The 19,287-nt window shown below is 53.3% G+C and overlaps 1 protein-coding gene across 1 annotated transcript in view; it reads left to right on the forward strand.

Moving 5' to 3' along the window:
- Window positions 1-3,578: 3,578 nt before the first annotated feature.
- The window catches only part of SPEN (spen family transcriptional repressor), a gene marked incomplete at both ends in the record, with an annotated part of 38,915 nt that continues 23,206 nt past the window's right edge, over window positions 3,579-19,287 (forward strand). Inside the window, one exon of the mRNA XM_061547647.1 lies at window positions 3,579-4,187. Within this exon, the coding sequence (XP_061403631.1) occupies window positions 3,579-4,187 (609 nt within the window). The remainder of the gene's footprint in view (window positions 4,188-19,287) is intronic.

Raw genomic sequence — 19,287 nt, forward strand, 5'->3', positions numbered from 1 at the left:
TGTCACTTGGGCAGAGGTCGCAAACGGGTTTTGATTCTTTACCCGTACCCGGCCGTACCCTACCCGTACCCGGCCGGGTACGGGTAGAGTACGGGTATCGGGTACCCGATTGCGACCTCTGGGATGAAGCCATGTTGCAGGCGCGGGTGGGTTGATTCTAGGAACTTGAATTGTGAGAAGAGACAAGACGTTGGGAAATGAGTGACAAACGGTGACTCACCAGTGACTCACGGTCTAGCCGTACCCGGCCGGGTACGGGTAGCCGGGTATCGGGTAGGGTACGGGTATCGGGAAGGGTACGGGTATCGGGTAGGGAAGGGTATCGGGTAAGGTACGGGTAGGGTATCGGGTAGGGTACGGGTATCGAGTAGGGTACGGGTATCGGGTAGGGTATGGGTATAGGGTAGGATACGGGTATCGGGTAGGGTACGGGTATCGGGTAGGGTATGGGTATCTGGTAGGGTACGGGTATCAGGTAGGGTACGGGTATCGGGTAGGGTATAGGGTAGGGTACGGGTATAGGGTAGGGTACGGGTATCGGGTAGGGTATCGGGTATAGGGTAGGGTACGGGTATCGAGTACGGGTATCGGGTATGGGTATCGGGTAGGGTATAGGGTATAAGGTAGGGTAGGGTACGGGTAGGGTATCGGGTAGGGTAGGGGTATAGGGTAGGGTAGGGGTATCGGGTAGGGTACGGGTATCGGGTAGGGTACGGGTATCGGGTAGGGTATCGGGTAGGGTATAGGGTATAAGGTAGGGTAGGGTACGGGTATCGGGTACGGGTATCGGGTAGGGTAGGGTATCGGGTAGGGTATAGGGTATAAGGTAGGGTACGGGTATAGGGTAGGGTACGGGTATCGGGTACCCGGTTGCGACCTCTGGATGTGGGACGTGTCGTGTAGGAGGAGGATGAGGAAATCTTCCGCATTGCATTCGACTGTGCAGCTGTTTGCAAACTCAGCAGCAGCAGCAGCGTCAACGCATAATCTGTGTAACCTTGAAGAGAGGGCAAGGGGAGGGTGAGGGGAGGGTGAGGGGGGTAAGGGAGGGGGTGAGGGGGGGTAAGGGAGGGGGTGAGGGGGGGTGTGGGAGGGGTGAGGGAGGGGTGAGGGAGGGGTGAGGGGGGGTGTGGGAACGTGGCAATGCGAATCGCAAAATGGAGGCCAGCGCTGTGGGTTTGTGGGTTAGCGTGGAGGGGAGGGAGGGTGGGAGGAGGGGAGGGTGGGTGGGTGGGTGACGTGGGTGTGTGAGCGTGTGTGAGATGGGGAGCGGTGGGTGTAGTGGTTAGCGCTATGAACCCGGCGACCCGGGTTCGATTCCCGCTCACGGCCAACACCAGTGACCATTATCTGAACCGGTTCCTGGGACTCCTATACGCTACTCTACTATACACTACACTATACACTACACTATACACTACACTACTATACACCACACTACTATACACTACACTACTATACACTACTATACACTACTATACACTACACTACTATACACACTACTATACCACACTACTATACACTACTATACACCACACTACTATACACTACTATACACTACACTACCTACTCACTACTCTACATCTACCTACTACATACCTAATATATCCACAACACTACTATACCCCACTACTATACACCACATACTATACAGCTTAACTATACACCACACTCTCTACCACTACTATACACCACACTACGTATACACTTACTATACATACACTACTATACACTACACTTACTATCCACTACTATACACTACACTACTATACACTACACTACTATACACTACACTACTATACACTACTATACACCACACTACTATACACCACACTACTATACACCACACTACTATACACTACTATACACCACACTATACACCACACTACTATACACTACTATACACCACACCACTATACACTACACTAGACGGTCGAGGGAGGGAGGGAGGAGTCGGAGGCGATGTCGAGGGGGTTTGTGACGAGTGGAAGTGAGTCACAAAACTATTTTTAAATAAAAACTTGAGCTCGTTTTTTTTTTTCTGCGGTTCGGTTTTCAACGGGTAAGAACGGTCTGAAATCGGGTTTAGTTTTTGTTGTTGAACCGAATTCGAAACGCAGCCCTTTTTAAATCCTTTATATTAAGTTCGCTTGCGTGCTTGCTTGCGTGCTTGCTTGCTTGCTTACGACCGTGCAAATCTTTCGGTCGTTTTTTAACCCACTTCCCCGTGATCCAATCGAGCTGACGTTTTGCACACAGACTCGTTGTGCGTGACAATTAATGTTAGTGAAAAAAATTCTAAAATTTTACACTGTTTAGGGAAAACAAATTAAATATTTAATTACCAATTGCTTAATACTGGCAGACAATCATCTGACCCATAGGTGGCAGCCATCTCAAGCCAGAGGACGAGAGGACTCTAGCCGCCACGCATATAAAGGATTTATAGTGAAAAACTTTGTTTTTACGGGTTTACTTGTTGTGTTCACCGGGGTGCGCGTGATGGTGACGTCACCACGGCGATCGTGCCGTGCCGGTCGGACTTTTGAGGCCACGTGAAGTGTCGAACGCTTCGCTCAGCCACCCACTCGCTCAATTACTCGCCCACTCAAATGCCCGCACGCTCAACCAACCACTCACTCAACCATCCACCCACTCAACCACTCGCATACCCACTCAGCCACCCACTCGCTCAATTACTAGCCCACTCAAATGCCCGCATGCTCAACCACCCACCCACTCGACCACCCACTCAACCACCCACCCACTCAACCACTCGCATACCCACTCAGCCACCCACTCGCTCAATTACTAGCCCACTCAAATGCCCGCATGCTCAACCACCCACCCACTCAACCACTGGCATACCCACTCAGCCACCCACTCGCTCAATTAATAGCCCACTCAACTTCCCGCACGCTCAACTACCCACCCACTCAACCACCCACCCTCTCAACCACCCACCCACTCAACCACCCACCCACTTGCATAACCACTCAGCCACCCACTCAATTCCTCACCCACTCAACCACCCACCCACTCAACCACCCACTCAATTCCTCACCCACTCCAAGCACTCGCCCACACAATAACAACACCCGCCTTTCGCCACTCAGCGATGGTGGCATTGTGCTGTGTGCCTTTTGGCGTTCTCTGGACTAACACTGCCACCCCTCCCTCTCACCACCACCACCTTGCCACCTCCTCACCACCACCACCTCCTCTCCATACCCCCCCCACCTCACCACCCCCCCCACCTCACCACCACCTCCTCGCTACCTCACCACCACCTCACCACCACTTTACCCCCCCGCCTCCTCACCACCCCCCCCCACCTCGCCACCACCCCCCCCTACCTCACCACCACCTACCTCCACCACCACCTCACCACCACCTCACCCCCCCGCCTCACCACCACCACCTCACCACCCCCCCGCCCCACCTCACCACCACCACTTCACCACCCCCCCCACCTCACCACCCCCTCCACCTCACCACCTCCCCCCCCCCACCACCTCACCACCACCTCACTACCCCCCGCCTCCTCACCACCACCTCACCCCCCCCCCCACCTCCAGGTACGGCCGCGTGGAGAGCGTCAAGATCCTGCCCAGGCGCGGCTCTGAGGGCGGCGGCGTGGCGGCGTTCGTCGACTTTGTGGACATCAAGAGCGCGCAGAAGGCCCATGATGCGTCGCACCAGATGGGCGAGCGCGAGCTCCGCACCGACTACAACGAGCCTGGCGCCACCGCCGTCGCCTGCACCGCAGCCGCCGCCGGCATCGGCGTCGGCATCGGCGGCGTCGGAGGAGGGGTGGGCGGCCTTGTCGGGGCGGCGGGGGGAGGGGCGACGACGTCGTCGTCGTCGTCGTCTTCGGCGTCGTCGGCGCAGCCGGGCGGCAACGCCGGCGCCGGCGCCGCCGCCTCCTCCTCTGGCCTCCTCCTCCTGCTCTCCTCGCCCTCGGCGGCCGCGATGGCGGCGGCGGCACGCGGGAGTCGCGCGGCAGGAGGGCGCGGAGGGTCGTCCGGCATCGGCGGGGCGATGGCGACGGGGGGAGGAGGAGGAGGAGGAGGGGGAGCCGCGTCGATGAGCGGAGACGGAGGTGCCGGGGCGAATGTTTCGGGTTACCCGGCGCCGGGTTTGCACCACACGCGGGGAGACGGGAGATACGACAGGAGGCTTGAAGGGTGAGTATCTTTGCCTCTGAGTCCACCATCGCGACGACCGGCACGCTCGCTCGCTCGTTCGCTCGCTCGTTCGCTCGCTCGTTCGCTCGCTCGCCCCGCGATCGGAGCCAGGATTTTCAGGTGGGGGGGGGGGGGGCAGCCCCTCCAGCAATGAAACATGATAGAGGAGTTGTTAGTAAGTAAGGAGTTGTCCCTTGATTTTTATTTTCGACGCGTGTGCGGCGATGGCGCAGCCATCGATCGAGGGTCGAATTCACGACGGCCGTGTGGGTGGGTGGGGTTCACGGCGGCCGTGTGGGTGGGTGGGGTTCACGGCGGCCGTGTGGGTGGGTGGGGTTCACGGCGGCCGTGTGGGTGGGTGGGGTTCACGGCGGCCGTGTGGGTGGGTGGGGTTCACGATGGCCGTGTGGGTGGGTGGGGTTCACGATGGCCGTGTGGGTGGGTGGGGTTCACGGCGGCCGTGTGGGTGGGTGGGGTTCACGATGGCCGTGTGGGTGGGTGGGGTTCACGGTGGCCGTGTGGGTGGGTGAGGTTCACGGCGGCCGTGTGGGTGGGTGGGGTTCACGGTGGCCGTGTGGGTGGGTGAGGTTCACGGCGGCCGTGTGGGTGGGTGGGGTTCACGGTGGCCGTGTGGGTGGGTGAGGTTCACGGCGGCCGTGTGGGTGGGTGGGGTTCACGGTGGCCGTGTGGGTGGGTGAGGTTCACGGCGGCCGTGTGGGTGGGTGGGGTTCACGGCGGCCGTGTGGGTGGGTGAGGTTCACGGCTGCCGTGTGGGTGGGTGGGGTTCACGATGGACGTGTGGGTGGGTGGGGTTCACGGCGGCCGTGTGGGTGGGTGGGGTTCACTGTGGCCGTGTGGGTGGGTGGGGTTCACGATGGCCGTGTGGGTGGGTGGGGTTCACTGTGGCCGTGTGGGTGGGTGGGGTTCACTGTGGCCGTGTGGGAGGGTGAGGTTCACGGTGGCCGTGTGGGTGGGTGGGGTTCACGATGGCCGTGTGGGTGGGTGGGGTTCACGATGGACGTGTGGGTGGGTGGGGTTCACGATGGCCGTGTGGGTGGGTGGGGTTCACGGTGGCCGTGTGGGTGGGTGAGGTTCACGATGGTCGTGACGGGGACTGTCTGGCAGTCTCTTTGGGTTTTCTGTGAGGGGTTCATCTTGGCCTTGTCAGGTTCGTGGGGCTGATGTACGCATGGATTAACGAGTGAGCGAGAGAAGAGTCAGGGCTCATGTTGGTCCAGGAGGATGTGGAGATGAGTGGTCAACGGATCGCCCTCTGTGGAGGAGGAGGAGGAGGCTGACTAGGCAGTACCAGACTAGGTGCACCTTGAGGCTACCGGGCAGTTTGGGAGGCAGTCGCTCACAACAACGAGCGGAGCGCCGGGCGGCTAAAGCACCGCGAGTTGGCACAGTAGGGGGCACAGGTGGTGCATCGGCCAGTCATCTCAAGTCAGTCGACCCGTGGCACCTGCCGGGTCTGCCCCGTGACCTCTTGCCGGCTGGCGTTCGACACTTCACGTGGCAGCCTCAAGGTGCACATGGCCTGGCACAAGCGTCGTGGTGACGTCACCGCCACTTAGTGGTGAATGGCGGTTGTTGTTGTTGTGTGCGTGTGGGGAGTGGTAGTGGTGCGTTTAGCGTTACGCTTCGATTCCCGCTCACGGCCAACACCACCGGTGACGATTATCTGAACCGGTCCCGGGCCTCCCCTAGGTCGACTCGGCCTCAAATGAGTAGCACCTGGTGCGGCGGTGTGTAGTAAACATCGCCACTGGGGAGACAAAGGCGGCCGGGCGTGGTGCTGGCCACCCAACCCGGCTGCGGTGATGGTGGCGGTGGTGGTGGTGTGATGGTGGTGGTGATGGTGGTGGTGATGGTGGGTGATGGTGGCGGTGGTGGTGGTGGTGGTCGGCACGGCAGCAGCTGTGAGCTTTGGCTGGCGCGGGCATCGTGCCACCACCACCACCACGGAGAGGAGTGACCGGTTTTCGGCATGCAGCGGATCGGTAGCCGCGGTCGCAAGGGGGGTGGAGGGAGGGAGAAGCTGAAGACTTTAAAAGCTTCTCGCTCTCTGTCGACCTTGTTGAGGCCTGGGGGGGTGGTGGTGGTTCGGCTGTTTGTGTCTTCGTGGGGGGGGTGGCGGCCTCTGTGCACGTTGACGACGACTCATCTCGACGGCTTTAAAAATGTTAAATCTCACCTCCCGTTCCCCGAACTTTGATCTCTTCTCGACACGCGTGCGTACGTACGCGCGCAGGCACACACGCAGACGCGCACGCACACGCGCACACACACGCGCACACATACACGCACACGCACGCAAGCACACACACACCACGCACACACCACACGCACCACACGCACCACACCACACCCACTCCACCACGCCGAGGTAGCTTTGAGAAACGGGGGGGGCGGAGGTGGCAGTCCAAAAAGTGGCGGATTTGGATCTACGACGCTGCACCGGCTACGGATTCTGCCAGGCTGCTTGACGCTGTTGGTGGTGGTGGTGGTGACGATGGCGGTGGCGGTGGTGGCGATGGTGGTGGCGACGGTGGTGGCGACGGTGGATTTTCGGAGGAAGGCGACGTTACGATCTCCGCCATCAAGTTCTCCCGGGATCTGCCTACGATTTCAAACCGTGGATCGTGATCGCCAAAACCCGTGGATCTAGTACCGTGGACTGCCTAGGATTCTAACCACCGCTCGCTACAAACTCACGGATCTAGTACCGGGGACTGCCTACGATTCCAATCACCGCTCGCTACAAACTCATGGATCTAGTACCGGGGACTGGCTACGATTCCAATCACCGCACGCTACAAACTCACGGATCTAGTACCGGGGACTGCCTACGATTCCAATCACCGCTCGCTACGAACTCATGGATCTAGTACCGGAGATTGTCTACGATTCTAATCACCGCTCGCTACGAACTCATGGATCTAGTACCGGAGATTGTCTACGATTCCAGTCACCGCTCGCTACAAACTCACGGATCTGGTACCGGGGACTGTCTACGATTCTAATCACCGCTCGCTACGACCTCACGGATCTAGTGCCGTGGATTGTCTACACTTCTAGTAACTGCTCGCTACAAACTCACGGATCTAGTACCGGGGATTGTCTACGATTCCAATCACCGCTCCCAATGACCTCACGGATCTCGTACCGTGGATTGTCTACGATTCTAATCACTGCTCGCTACGAACCTCACGGATCTAGTACCGGGGACTGCCTACGATTCCAATCACCGCTCGCTACAAACTCACGGATCTCGTACTGGGGATTGTCTACGATTCCAATCACCGCTCGCTACAAACTCACGGATCTCGTACCGTGGATTGTCTACGATTCTAATCACCGCTCACTACGAACCTCACGGATCTAGAACCGGGGATTGTCTATGATTCCAATCACCGCACGCTCCAATCTCACGGATCTCGTACCGTGGATTGTCTACGATTCTAGTAACCGCACGCTCCAAACTCACGGATCTAGAACCTGGGATTGTCTATGATTCAAATCACCGCCCGCTACAAACTCACGGATCTCGTACCGGGGATTGGCTACGATTCCAGCCACCGCTCACTACAAACTCACGGATCTAGAACCTGGGATTGTCTATGATTCCAGCCACCGCTCGCTATAAACTCACGGATCTCGTACCGGGTATTGTCTACGATTCTAATCACCGCTCGCTCCAAACTCACGGATCTAGTGCCGTGGATTGTCTACGCTTCTAGTAACCGCTTGCTACAAACTCACGGATCTCGTACCGGAGATTGTCTACGATTCTAATCACCGCTCCCAATGACCTCACGGATCTCGTACCGTGGATTGTCTATGATTCTAGTAACCGCTCGCTCCAAACTCACGGATCTAGAACCTGGGATTGTCTATGATTCCAATCACCGCTCGCTACAAACTCACGGATCTCGTACCGTGGATTGTCTACGATTCCAGCCACCGCACGCTCCAAACTCACGGATCTCGTACCGTGGATTGTCTATGATTCCAGCCACCGCTCGCTACAAACTCACGGATCTAGTACCGGGGATTGTCTACGATTCTAACCACCGCTCGCTACAAACTCACGGATCTAGAACCTGGGATTGTCTACGATTCTAACCACCGCTCGCTACAAACTCACGGATCTAGAACCTGGGATTGTCTATGATTCAAATCACCGCCCGCTACAAACTCACGGATCTCGTACCGGGGATTGCCTACGATTCTATCCACCGCTCCCAATGACCTCACGGATTTAGTGCCGGGGATTGGCTACGATTCAAATCACCGCTCGCTGCAAACTCACGGATCTAGAACCGGGGATTGTCTACGATTCTAGTAACCGCTCGCTACAAACTCACGGATCTCGTACCGGGGATTGTCTACGATTCCAATCACCGCCCGCTGCAAACTCACGGATCTAGAACCGGGGACTGCCTACGATTCTAACCACCGCTCGCTACAAACTCACGGATCTCGTACCGGGGATCGTCTACGATTCTAGTAACCGTTCGCTACAAATTCGCAGATCTAGAACCCATGAGACCCACGCGGCCACCGTCACCAAAACGTGGATGTTATGTATTTCCCTTGACGACACCGGATGAACACAGCGGTCTGTCGCCAACGACGCTCGGATTACCCACGTAGCGACGCTAAAAATCGTAGAAAGGCCAATCGCTTGTTTATTTGTCAAATTGCTTCTGCTTAATGCCGGCGCTGTTGTCGGGGGGTCGCCGCACTGGGAAGTGCTCCTCCGACTTCTGCTCACTCACGGCGGTGGTGGCGGTGGTGGTGGTGGTGGCGGCGTTGGTGGGGGGGCGGTGATTTGGCGATCGACGCTACGCCGCGCTCCGAACCCGGCGGAGACACGAGTTCGATTCCCGCGCTCACGGCCAACGCCGGTGACGGTTATCGGGACCCGGTCCTGGGCCTCCCCTAGGTCGAATGGGACTAAAATGAGTGTGCACGGTGCGCAGTGGTGAACATCATCGCCACCCGGGGTCAGACAGAGGCGGCCGGGGCGTGTGTGCCGCAGTGCCGGTATCCTTCACAGGTGCTGCTCGCTACTAACAGCACTTGCCCCAACAGTCTGTTAAGGCTATACTTGGGGGACCTGTGTCTTTGTTTTGGTGGTGGTGGTGGTGATGGTGACGATGATAAGTGCAGAGAAGGCTTACGAAGGGAAAGGCCCTCCCTGACCCAGCAGCGGATGGAACCTGGCCCCGTACGATCCACCCGCAGAACCAACACGCCCGTTGGTAGTTCCACCGTAAGCCAGAGGTCGCAACCGGGTACCCGATACCCGTACCTTACCCGATACCCGGGTACCCATACCCGGCCGGGTACAGGTACCCGTTTGCGACCCTGGTGCGGCCGGGTACGGGTAGGCCGTGAGTCACCGGTGAGTCACCGTTTGTCACTCATTTCCCAACGTCTTGTCTCTTCTCACAATTCAAGTTCCTAGAATCAACCCACCCGCGCCTGCAACATGGCTTCATCCCAGAGGTCGCAATCAAGTACCCGTACCCTACCCGTACTCGGCCGGGTACGGGTAAGGAATCAAAACCCGTTTGCGACCTCTGCCGTAAGCCCGAGCGAGCGATGAGAGGCGGGGGGGCGGGGGGGGGGTAGGGAACGACGTCAACTGACGTCACACGCCCCCCACTATCCACCCCCCCACCCACAGCCCCCCCCCCCACCACCTCCAGGCCCCACCCTCCACCCCCAAGAAATTGCCACCAGGGTGAAGTTTCACCAGTTGAACACGTAGGCTTGTTTATGAATAAAGTCTCGCCGATTATATACAGGGGACTCTTCTACTTATGAACAGTGTTGGGTTCCAGATAGGTCCTGAACGATTTGGGGAAGATGTAGATGCCACTGGTTCTTCATGTTCTGTAGATGTAGATGCCACTGGTTCTTCATGTCCTGCAGATGTAGATGCCGCTGGTTCTTCACGTTCTGTAGATGTAGATGCCACTGGTTCTTTATGTCCTGCAGATGTAGATACCACTGGTTCTTCACGTACTGCAGATGTAGATGCCACTGGTTCTTCACGTTCTGTAGATGTAGATGCCACTGGTTCTTCACGTTCTGCAGATGTAGAAGCTACTGGTTCTTAATGTTTTGTAGATGTAGATGCCACTGGTTCTTAATGTTCTGTAGATGCCACTGGTTTTTTGTCCTGCAGATTTAGATACTACTGGTTCTTCACGTACTGTAGATGTAGATGCCACTGGTTCTTCACGTTCTGCAGATGTAGATGCCACTGGTTCTTCACGTTATGTAGATGTAGATGCCACTGGTTCTTAATGTTCTGTAGATGCCACTGGTTCTTCATGTCCTGCAGATGTAGATACCACTGGTTCATCACGTACTGCAGATGTAGATGCCACTGGTTCTTCACGTTCTGTAGATGTAGATGCCGCTGGTTCTTCACGTTCTGTAGATGTAGATGCCACTGGTTCTGCACGTTCTGCAGATGTAGATGCCACTGGTTCTTCACGTTCTGTAGATGTAGATGCCACTGGTTCTTCACGTTCTGTAGATGTAGATGCCACTGGTTCTGCACGTTCTGCAGATGTAGATGCCACTGGTTCTGCACGTTCTGCAGATGTAGATGCCACTGGTTCTTCACGTTCTGTAGATGTAGATTCCACTGGTTCTTCACGTTCTGTAGATGTAGATGCCACTGGTTCTTCACGTTCTGTAGATGTAGATGCTGCTGGTTCTTCACGTTCTGCAGATGGAGATGCCATTGGTTCTTCACGTTCTGTAGATGTAGATGCCACTGGTTCTTCACGTTCTGTAGATGTAGATGCTGCTGGTTCTTCACGTTCTGCAGATGGAGATGCCATTGGTTCTTCACGTTCTGCAGATGTAGATGCCACTGGTTCTTCATGTTCTATAGATGTAGATGCCACTGGTTCTTCACGTTCTGTAGATGTAGATGCCACTGGTTCTTCACGTTCTGTAGATGTAGATGCCACTGGTTCTTCACGTTTTGTAGATGTAGATGCCACTGGTTCTTCACGTTCTGTAGATGTAGATGCCACTGGTTCTTCACGTTCTGTAGATGTAGATGCCACTGGTTCTTCACGTTCTGCAGATGTAGATGCCACTGGTTCTTCACGTTATGTAGATGTAGATGCCACTGGTTCTTAATGTTCTGTAGATGTAGATGCCACTGGTTCTTCATGTTCTGTAGATGTAGATGCCACTGGTTCTTCACTTTCTGCAGATGTAGATGCCACTGGTTCTTCATGTTCTGTAGATGTAGATGCCACTGGTTCTTCACGTTCTGCAGATGTAGATGCCACTGGTTCTTCACGTTATGTAGATGTAGATGCCACTGGTTCTTCACGTTCTGTAGATGTAGATGCTGCTGGTTCTTCACGTTCTGCAGATGGAGATGCCATTGGTTCTTCACGTTCTGTAGATGTAGATGCCACTGGTTCTTCACGTTCTGTAGATGTAGATGCCACTGGTTCTTCACGTTTTGTAGATGTAGATGCCACTGGTTCTTCACGTTCTGTAGATGTAGATGCCACTGGTTCTTCACGTTCTGTAGATGTAGATGCCACTGGTTCTTCACGTTCTGCAGATGTAGATGCCACTGGTTCTTCACGTTATGTAGATGTAGATGCCACTGGTTCTTAATGTTCTGTAGATGTAGATGCCACTGGTTCTTCATGTTCTGTAGATGTAGATGCCACTGGTTCTTCACTTTCTGCAGATGTAGATGCCACTGGTTCTTCATGTTCTGTAGATGTAGATGCCACTGGTTCTTCACGTTCTGCAGATGTAGATGCCACTGGTTCTTCACGTTATGTAGATGTAGATGCCACTGGTTCTTCACGTTCTGTAGATGTAGATGCTGCTGGTTCTTCACGTTCTGCAGATGGAGATGCCATTGGTTCTTCACGTTCTGCAGATGTAGATGCCACTGGTTCTTCATGTTCTGTAGATGTAGATGCCACTGGTTCTTCACGTTCTGCAGATGGAGATGCCATTGGTTCTTCACGTTCTGCAGATGTAGATGCTACTGATTCTTCACGGTCTGTAGATGCACTGGTTCTTCACGTGCTGTAGATGTAGATGCCACTGGTTCTTCAAGTTCTGTAGATGCCACTGGTTCTTCACGTTCTGTAGATGTAGATGCCACTGGTTCTTCACGTTCTGTAGATGTAGATACCACTGGTTCTTCACGTTCTGTAGATGTAGATACCACTGGTTATTCACGTTCTGCAGATGTAGAAGCCACTGGTTCTTCATGTTTTGTAGATGTAGATACCACTGGTTCTTCACGTTCTGCAGATGTAAAAGCCACTGGTTCTTCATGTTTTGTAGATGTAGATGCCACTGGTTCTTCATGTTCTGTAGATGTAGATGCTACTGGTTCTTCATGTTTTGTAGATGTAGATGCCACTGGTTCTTCATGTTCTGTAGATGTAGATGCCACTGGTTCTTCATGTTTTGTAGATGTAGATGCCACTGGTTCTTCACGTTCTGTAGATGTAGATGCCACTGGTTCTTCATGTTCTGTAGATGTAGATGCTACTGGTTCTTCATGTTTTGTAGATGTAGATGCCACTGGTTCTTCATGTTTTGTAGATGTAGATGCCACTGGTTCTTCACGTTCTGTAGATGTAGATGCCACTGGTTCTTCATGTTTTGTAGATGTAGATGCTACTGGTTCTTCATGTTTTGTAGATGTAGATGCCACTGGTTCTTCACGTTCTGTAGATGTAGATGCCACTGGTTCTTCATGTTCTGCAGATGTAGATGCCACTGGTTCTTCATGTTTTGTAGATGTAGATGCCACTGGTTCTTCACGTTCTGTAGATGTAGATGCCACTGGTTCTTCATGTTCTGTAGATGTAGATGCCACTGTTTCTTCTCGTTCTGTAGATGCCACTGGTTCTTCACGTTCTGTAGATGCCACTGGTTCTTCACGTTCTGCAGATGTAGATGCCACTGGTTCTTCACGTTCTGTAGATGTAGATGCCACTGGTTCTTCACGTTCTGCAGATGTAGATGCCACTGGTTCTTCACGTTCTGTAGGTGTAGATGCCAATGTTTGTTCACGTTCTGTAGATGTAGATGCCACTGGTTCTTCACGTTCTGTAGCTGTAGATGCCACTGATTCTTCACGTTCTGTAGATTTAGATGCCACTTGTTCTTTACGTTCTGCATATGTAGATGCCACTGGTTCTGCACTTTCTGCAGATGTAGATGCCACTGGTTCTTCACATTCTGTAGATGTAGATGCCACTGGTTCTTCACGTTCTGCAGATGTAGATGCCACTGGTTCTTCACGTTCTGTAGATGTAGATGCCACTGGTTCTTCACATTCTGTAGATGTAGATGCCACTGGTTCTTCACGTTCTGCAGATGTAGATGCCACTGGTTCTTCACGTTCTGTAGATGTAGATGCCACTGGTTCTTCACGTTCTGCAGATGTAGATGCCACTGGTTCTTCACGTTCTGTAGATGTAAATGCCACTGGTTCTTCACGTTTTGCAGATGTAGATGCCACTGGTTCTTCACGTTCTGTAGCTGTAGATGCCACTGGTTCTTCACGTTCTGTAGCTGTTGATGCCACTGGTTCTTCACGTTCTGTAGATGTAGATGGCACTGGTTCTTCACATTCTGCAGATGTAGATGCCACTGGTTCTTCACATCCTGCAGATGTAGATGCCACTGGTTCTTCACATTCTGCAGATGTAGATGCCACTTTTTCTGCACTTTCTGCAGATGTAGATGCCACTGGTTCTGCACTTTCTGCAGATGTAGATGCCACTGGTTCTTCACATCCTGCAGATGGAGATGCCACTTTTTCTGCACTTTCTGCAGATGTAGATGCCACTGGTTCTGCACTTTCTGCAGATGTAGATGCGACTGGTTCTTCACGTTCTGTAGATGCCACTGGTTCTTCACGTCCTGTAGATGGAGATGCCACTGGTTCTTCACATTCTGCAGATGTAGACGCTACTGGTCCTTCATGTTTTGTAGATGCCACTGGTTCTTCATGATTTGTAGATGTAGATGCCACTGGTTCTTCACGTTCTGTTGATGCCACTGATTCTTCACATTCTGCAGATGTAGTTGCCACTGGTTCTGCACTTTCTGCAGATGTAGATGCCACCACCACTGCCATCTGGTGAACGGTAGTTGAACTTTCGACTCTCGGTCTGAACAGGCAACTGGACAAACGGGCGAGGTTTGTTCGTATCTCTGAACGATGTGTTCATGAGTAGAGGAGTCCCTGTGTTCATGCTAAACAAACGTTCAATTACACTATGAGACCTCCTTTACCAGTGGCAAAATATAGTAGTAGGTTTTTACCCTTTAAACTGGTACAAAACTGACACCTTGATACAAGGCATCATGTTTGCAATAACCGCAACACAAGCGGTCAAAATGCAAACAAAAAGAAACAACTCTGATGATGGTAATGATATGCACTGTCCTTGAAGTTGATTAGTCCACACCCGAGACAGCTTTCCTTAGAGCCTAGTCTCACATGGTGTTGGACCAGATGACGCCTAAAGGCGCACAACTCAAAAATCAGAGTATTGAGAGCTCGGGGTAAGCATTGTGTTGCGGTTATTGCAAACATGATGCCTTGTATAAAGGTGTCAGTTTAGTACCAGTTTAAAGGGTAAAAACGTATTACTAAACCTTCAATTGATGGGAATTACTCGTGCCGTGGTATGGGAGAAGCTGTTAAGAACGATAGGTCCAGACACACAGACGCACAACAAAGATAAAGATCACCATTGGAACCTCATTTGCCAGTAAAAAATATGATAATTGTTTTTTTACCCTTCTATCTGGCATACATTATCAGAGTTATGTTTTTTGTTTGCATTATGACTGCAGGTATTGTGGTCTATGCAAACATGACTCCTCGTAAAAAAGGTGTCAGTTTTGTTGCCAGATGGAAGGGTAAAATAACAATTATCATATTTTTTACTGGCAAATGAGGTTCCAATGGTGTAAATGCTTACCCCGAGCTCTCATACTCTGATGGTGCATTGTCTTTGAGTTGTGTGCCTTTTGGCGTCATCTGGTCCAACCCATGTGAGACTAGGCTCTAAGGAAAGTTGTCTCGGGTGTGGACCAATAAACTTCAAGGACAGTGCATATCATCAGAGTTATGTTTTTTGTTTGCATTATGACTGCAGGTATTGTGGTCAATGCAAACATGACTCCTCGTTAAAAAGGTGTCAGTTTTGTTGTCAGATAGAAGGGTAAAAAACAATTATCAAAGATAAAGATCTTAGTGTTTGGGGCCATCCATTTGGTGCGTACGCATGGAGGGGGGAGGTGGGGCTTTAACCCAAATGCGTACGCTTGCGTATGGCTGGGGGGTTCTACTGACAATGTACTCATAGGAAACGGGGGGGGGGGGGGCGGAATGAGTTAGGTAATCCGGCGGTAGATGCCACTGGTTTAAACACGTGCATCAACAGGTGCTTGTGCACAGGCATGTCCACGTACACTTGCACCCCGTGCCCTCTTTTAGCCCATTCCTCCCGATACGTTCCATTCATTGGCTACCACATTCTGATAAGCTCCCCCGCCCCCCCTCTCTCCTCCCCCTTAACTTGTATTTAAGAGCTTGCATCTTGGAATCCCTGCCTCACTTTATACAGAAAATCTTGGAATCCCTGCCTCACTTGATGCGGCAAATCTTGGAATCCCTGCCTCACTTGATGCGGCAAATCTTGGAATCCCTGCCTCACTTGATACAGCAAATCTTGGAATCCCTGCCTCACTTGATGCGGCAAATCTTGGAATCCCTGCCTCACTTGATACAGCAAATCTTGGAATCCCTGCCTCACTTGATGCGGCAAATCTTGGAATCCCTGCCTCACTTGATACAGCAAATCTTGGAATCCCTGCCTCACTTGATACAGCAAATCTTGGAATCCCTGCCTCACTTGATGCGGCAAATCTTGGAATCCCTGCCTCACTTGATACAGCAAATCTTGGAATCCCTGCCTCACTTGATGCGGCAAATCTTGGAATCCCTGCCTCACTTGATGCGGCAAATCTTGGAATCCCTGCCTCACTTGATACAGCAAATCTTGGAATCCCTGCCTCACTTGATACAGCAAATCTTGGAATCCCTGCCTCACTTGATACAGCAAATCTTGGAATCCCTGCCTCACTTGATGCGGCAAATCTTGGAATCCCTGCCTCACTTGATACAGCAAATCTTGGAATCCCTGCCTCACTTGATGCGGCAAATCTTGGAATCCCTGCCTCACTTGATGCGGCAAATCTTGGAATCCCTGCCTCAATTGATGCGGCAAATCTGGCTGTGACGGTCCCCCAGCTGATGACGGAGACTTGTGTTGCCTCCGAAACGTCGTGATTTTTATTATTTTATTTTTTATTAATTTTAATTTCACTTTTTTACCTACATGGTGACTTTACCGAAAGAACTGAGATTATGAATCCTTGCAGTCACGAAAGCTTCAAATCTAGAATTAACGTGAATGTTATTCAGCCTTGATCGTTTGTGCGCGGATTAAATATCGGCCGTTCTGTAGGATTCGGGGGGGGGGTGTGTGTGTGTAAGAAGTACGGGTGCATACAGCAATGGGCGGGGGGCAGGGGTCAGGTTTTTAATAAAATAAGCAAAAAAACCACGACGTTTCGATCGCAACAAGGGCGATGACGTTCTTCGCTGCTTGTGTTGTTGTTGTCGAAACGTCGCGTTTTTTTGTTATTTTCTGTCGAACCCAATCTGCTTGACTGTAATTCCCGCAGTCACGAAAGCCTTTAAGTCAAGACGCAAAGACAAAGATCCCCCGTGTAGCCTCTTAACAACAGACTGTTGGGGCAAGTGCTGTTTGTCGCGAGTAGCAACAGCAGCAGCTGTTAAGGCCGGGACTGTGACACACACACACACACACAGAGGGGGGTGCTGTGGCCACCACCACCACCGACACCACCACCATCACCACCGACACCACCACCACCGATGTTTGCTTACACACTGCACCAGGTACTCGTTTGAGGCCGAGTCAACCTAGAGGAGGAGGGGCAGGGCTGGTTCAGATGATCGGTGGTGGTGGTGGTGTCGGTGGTGGTGGTCGTAGTGGTGGTGGTGGTGGTGTCGGTGGTGGTGGTGTCGGTGGTGGTGGCGGCGGTGTCGGTGGTGGTGGCGGCGATGTACGGGAATTGAATTTGGGTCTCTGATGGGGTCGTAGCACGGTGCGTTAACCGCTGCACCACCGCTCCCCACACACACACACACACGGTGCGCTAACCACTGCACCACCGCTCCCCACACACACACACAGTGCGCTAACCACTGCACCACCACTCCCCACACACACACACACAGTGCGTTAACCACTGCACCACCGCTCCCCACACTCACACACACAGTGCGCTAACCACTGCACCACCACTCCCCACACACACAGCGTGCTAACCACTGCACCACCGCTCCCCACACACACACACACAGTGCGCTAACCACTGCACCACCGCTTCCCACACACACAGCGTGCTAACCACTGCACCACCACTCCCCACACACACACACACAGTGCGCTAACCACTGCACCACCGCTCCCCACACTCACGCACTGTAACCACTGCACCACCACTCCCCACTCACACACACAGTGCGCTAACCACTGCATCACCGCTCCCCACACACACAGTGCGCTAACCACTGCACCACTGCCCACACACACAGTGCGCTAACCACTGCACCACCACTCCTCACACACACAGTGCACTAACCACTGCACCACCACTCCCCACACACTCACACAATGTGCGAACCACTGCTCCACACACACACACACACAGTGCGCTAACCACTGCGCCACCGCTCCCCACTTGAACAACGCCTACTTAACACACACAGCGTGTGTGGATGCTGGATCTGGACTCAAAGTCGCGCGGTCTATTGCGGATACCGGGGCGAGGGGGGTGCGGGTTTACGGACACGTTACGGATACCAGGGATGGATCTACGAGGTGGCAAATGTGCGGATACCGGGGATATATTCGCCAACCGACTGGAGCATCCGGCAAAAAACCAACCAACTCCCCTCCCGGGGATGGCGAGTGCGATTCCGGATATCGGAGGTGGTGGATCAACGGCGACAATTGCGGATATTGGAGAAGACCGGCTCACGTACCAACAAGAGGATTATCGACGGCCCGACCCGGATTGTGCGGACGCATGCGGATCCCGGGATGGAGATACGTTGCGGATACCGAGATGGATACCATCACCACCATCACCGCCGCTGCCGCCACCGCCGCTGCCTTCAACGTTGTTTGTGGACAAGTGCCGATACCGGCTGGAGGATTACGTGATGGCGGATATCGGGATGGATTAACCACTCTCCCTTGTGTGGATTGCCAAGCTGTACTCGGATATTGGGATGGATAAACCACTCACCCTCTGGTCTACCAACCCGTGCTCGGATATCAGGATGGATAAACCACTCACCCTCTGGTCTGTCAAGCCGTGCTCGGATATCGGGATGGATAAACCACTCACCCTCTGGTCTACCAACCCGTGCTCGGATATCGGGATGGATAAACCACTCGCCCTCTGGTCTGACAAGCCGTGCTCGGATATCGGGATGGATAAACCACTCACCCTCTGGTCTACCAACCCGTGCTCGGATATCGGGATGGATAAACCACTCACCCTCTGGTCTACCAAGCCGTACTCGGATATCGGGATGGATAAACCACTCACCCTCTGGACTGTCAAGCCGTGCTCGGATATCTGGATGGATAAACCACTCGCCCTCTGGTCTACCAAGCCGTACTCGGATATCGGGATGGATAAACCACTCACCCTCTGGACTGCCAAGCCGTACTCGGATATCGGGATGGATAAACCACTCGCCCTCTGGTCTACCAAGCCGTACTCGGATATCGGGATGGATAAACCACTCGCCCTCTGGTCTGTCAAGCCGTGCTCGGATATCGGGATGGATAAACCACTCACCCTCTGGTCTGTCAAGCTGTACTCGGATATCGGGATGGATAAACCACTCGCCCTCTGGTCTAACAACCCGTACTCGGATATCGGGGCG

Source organism: Lethenteron reissneri, unplaced genomic scaffold, assembly GCF_015708825.2.
Source record: "Lethenteron reissneri isolate LAM-NWPU_2019-01 unplaced genomic scaffold, ASM1570882v1 scaffold_1877, whole genome shotgun sequence".
NCBI lineage: Eukaryota > Metazoa > Chordata > Hyperoartia > Petromyzontiformes > Petromyzontidae > Lethenteron > Lethenteron reissneri.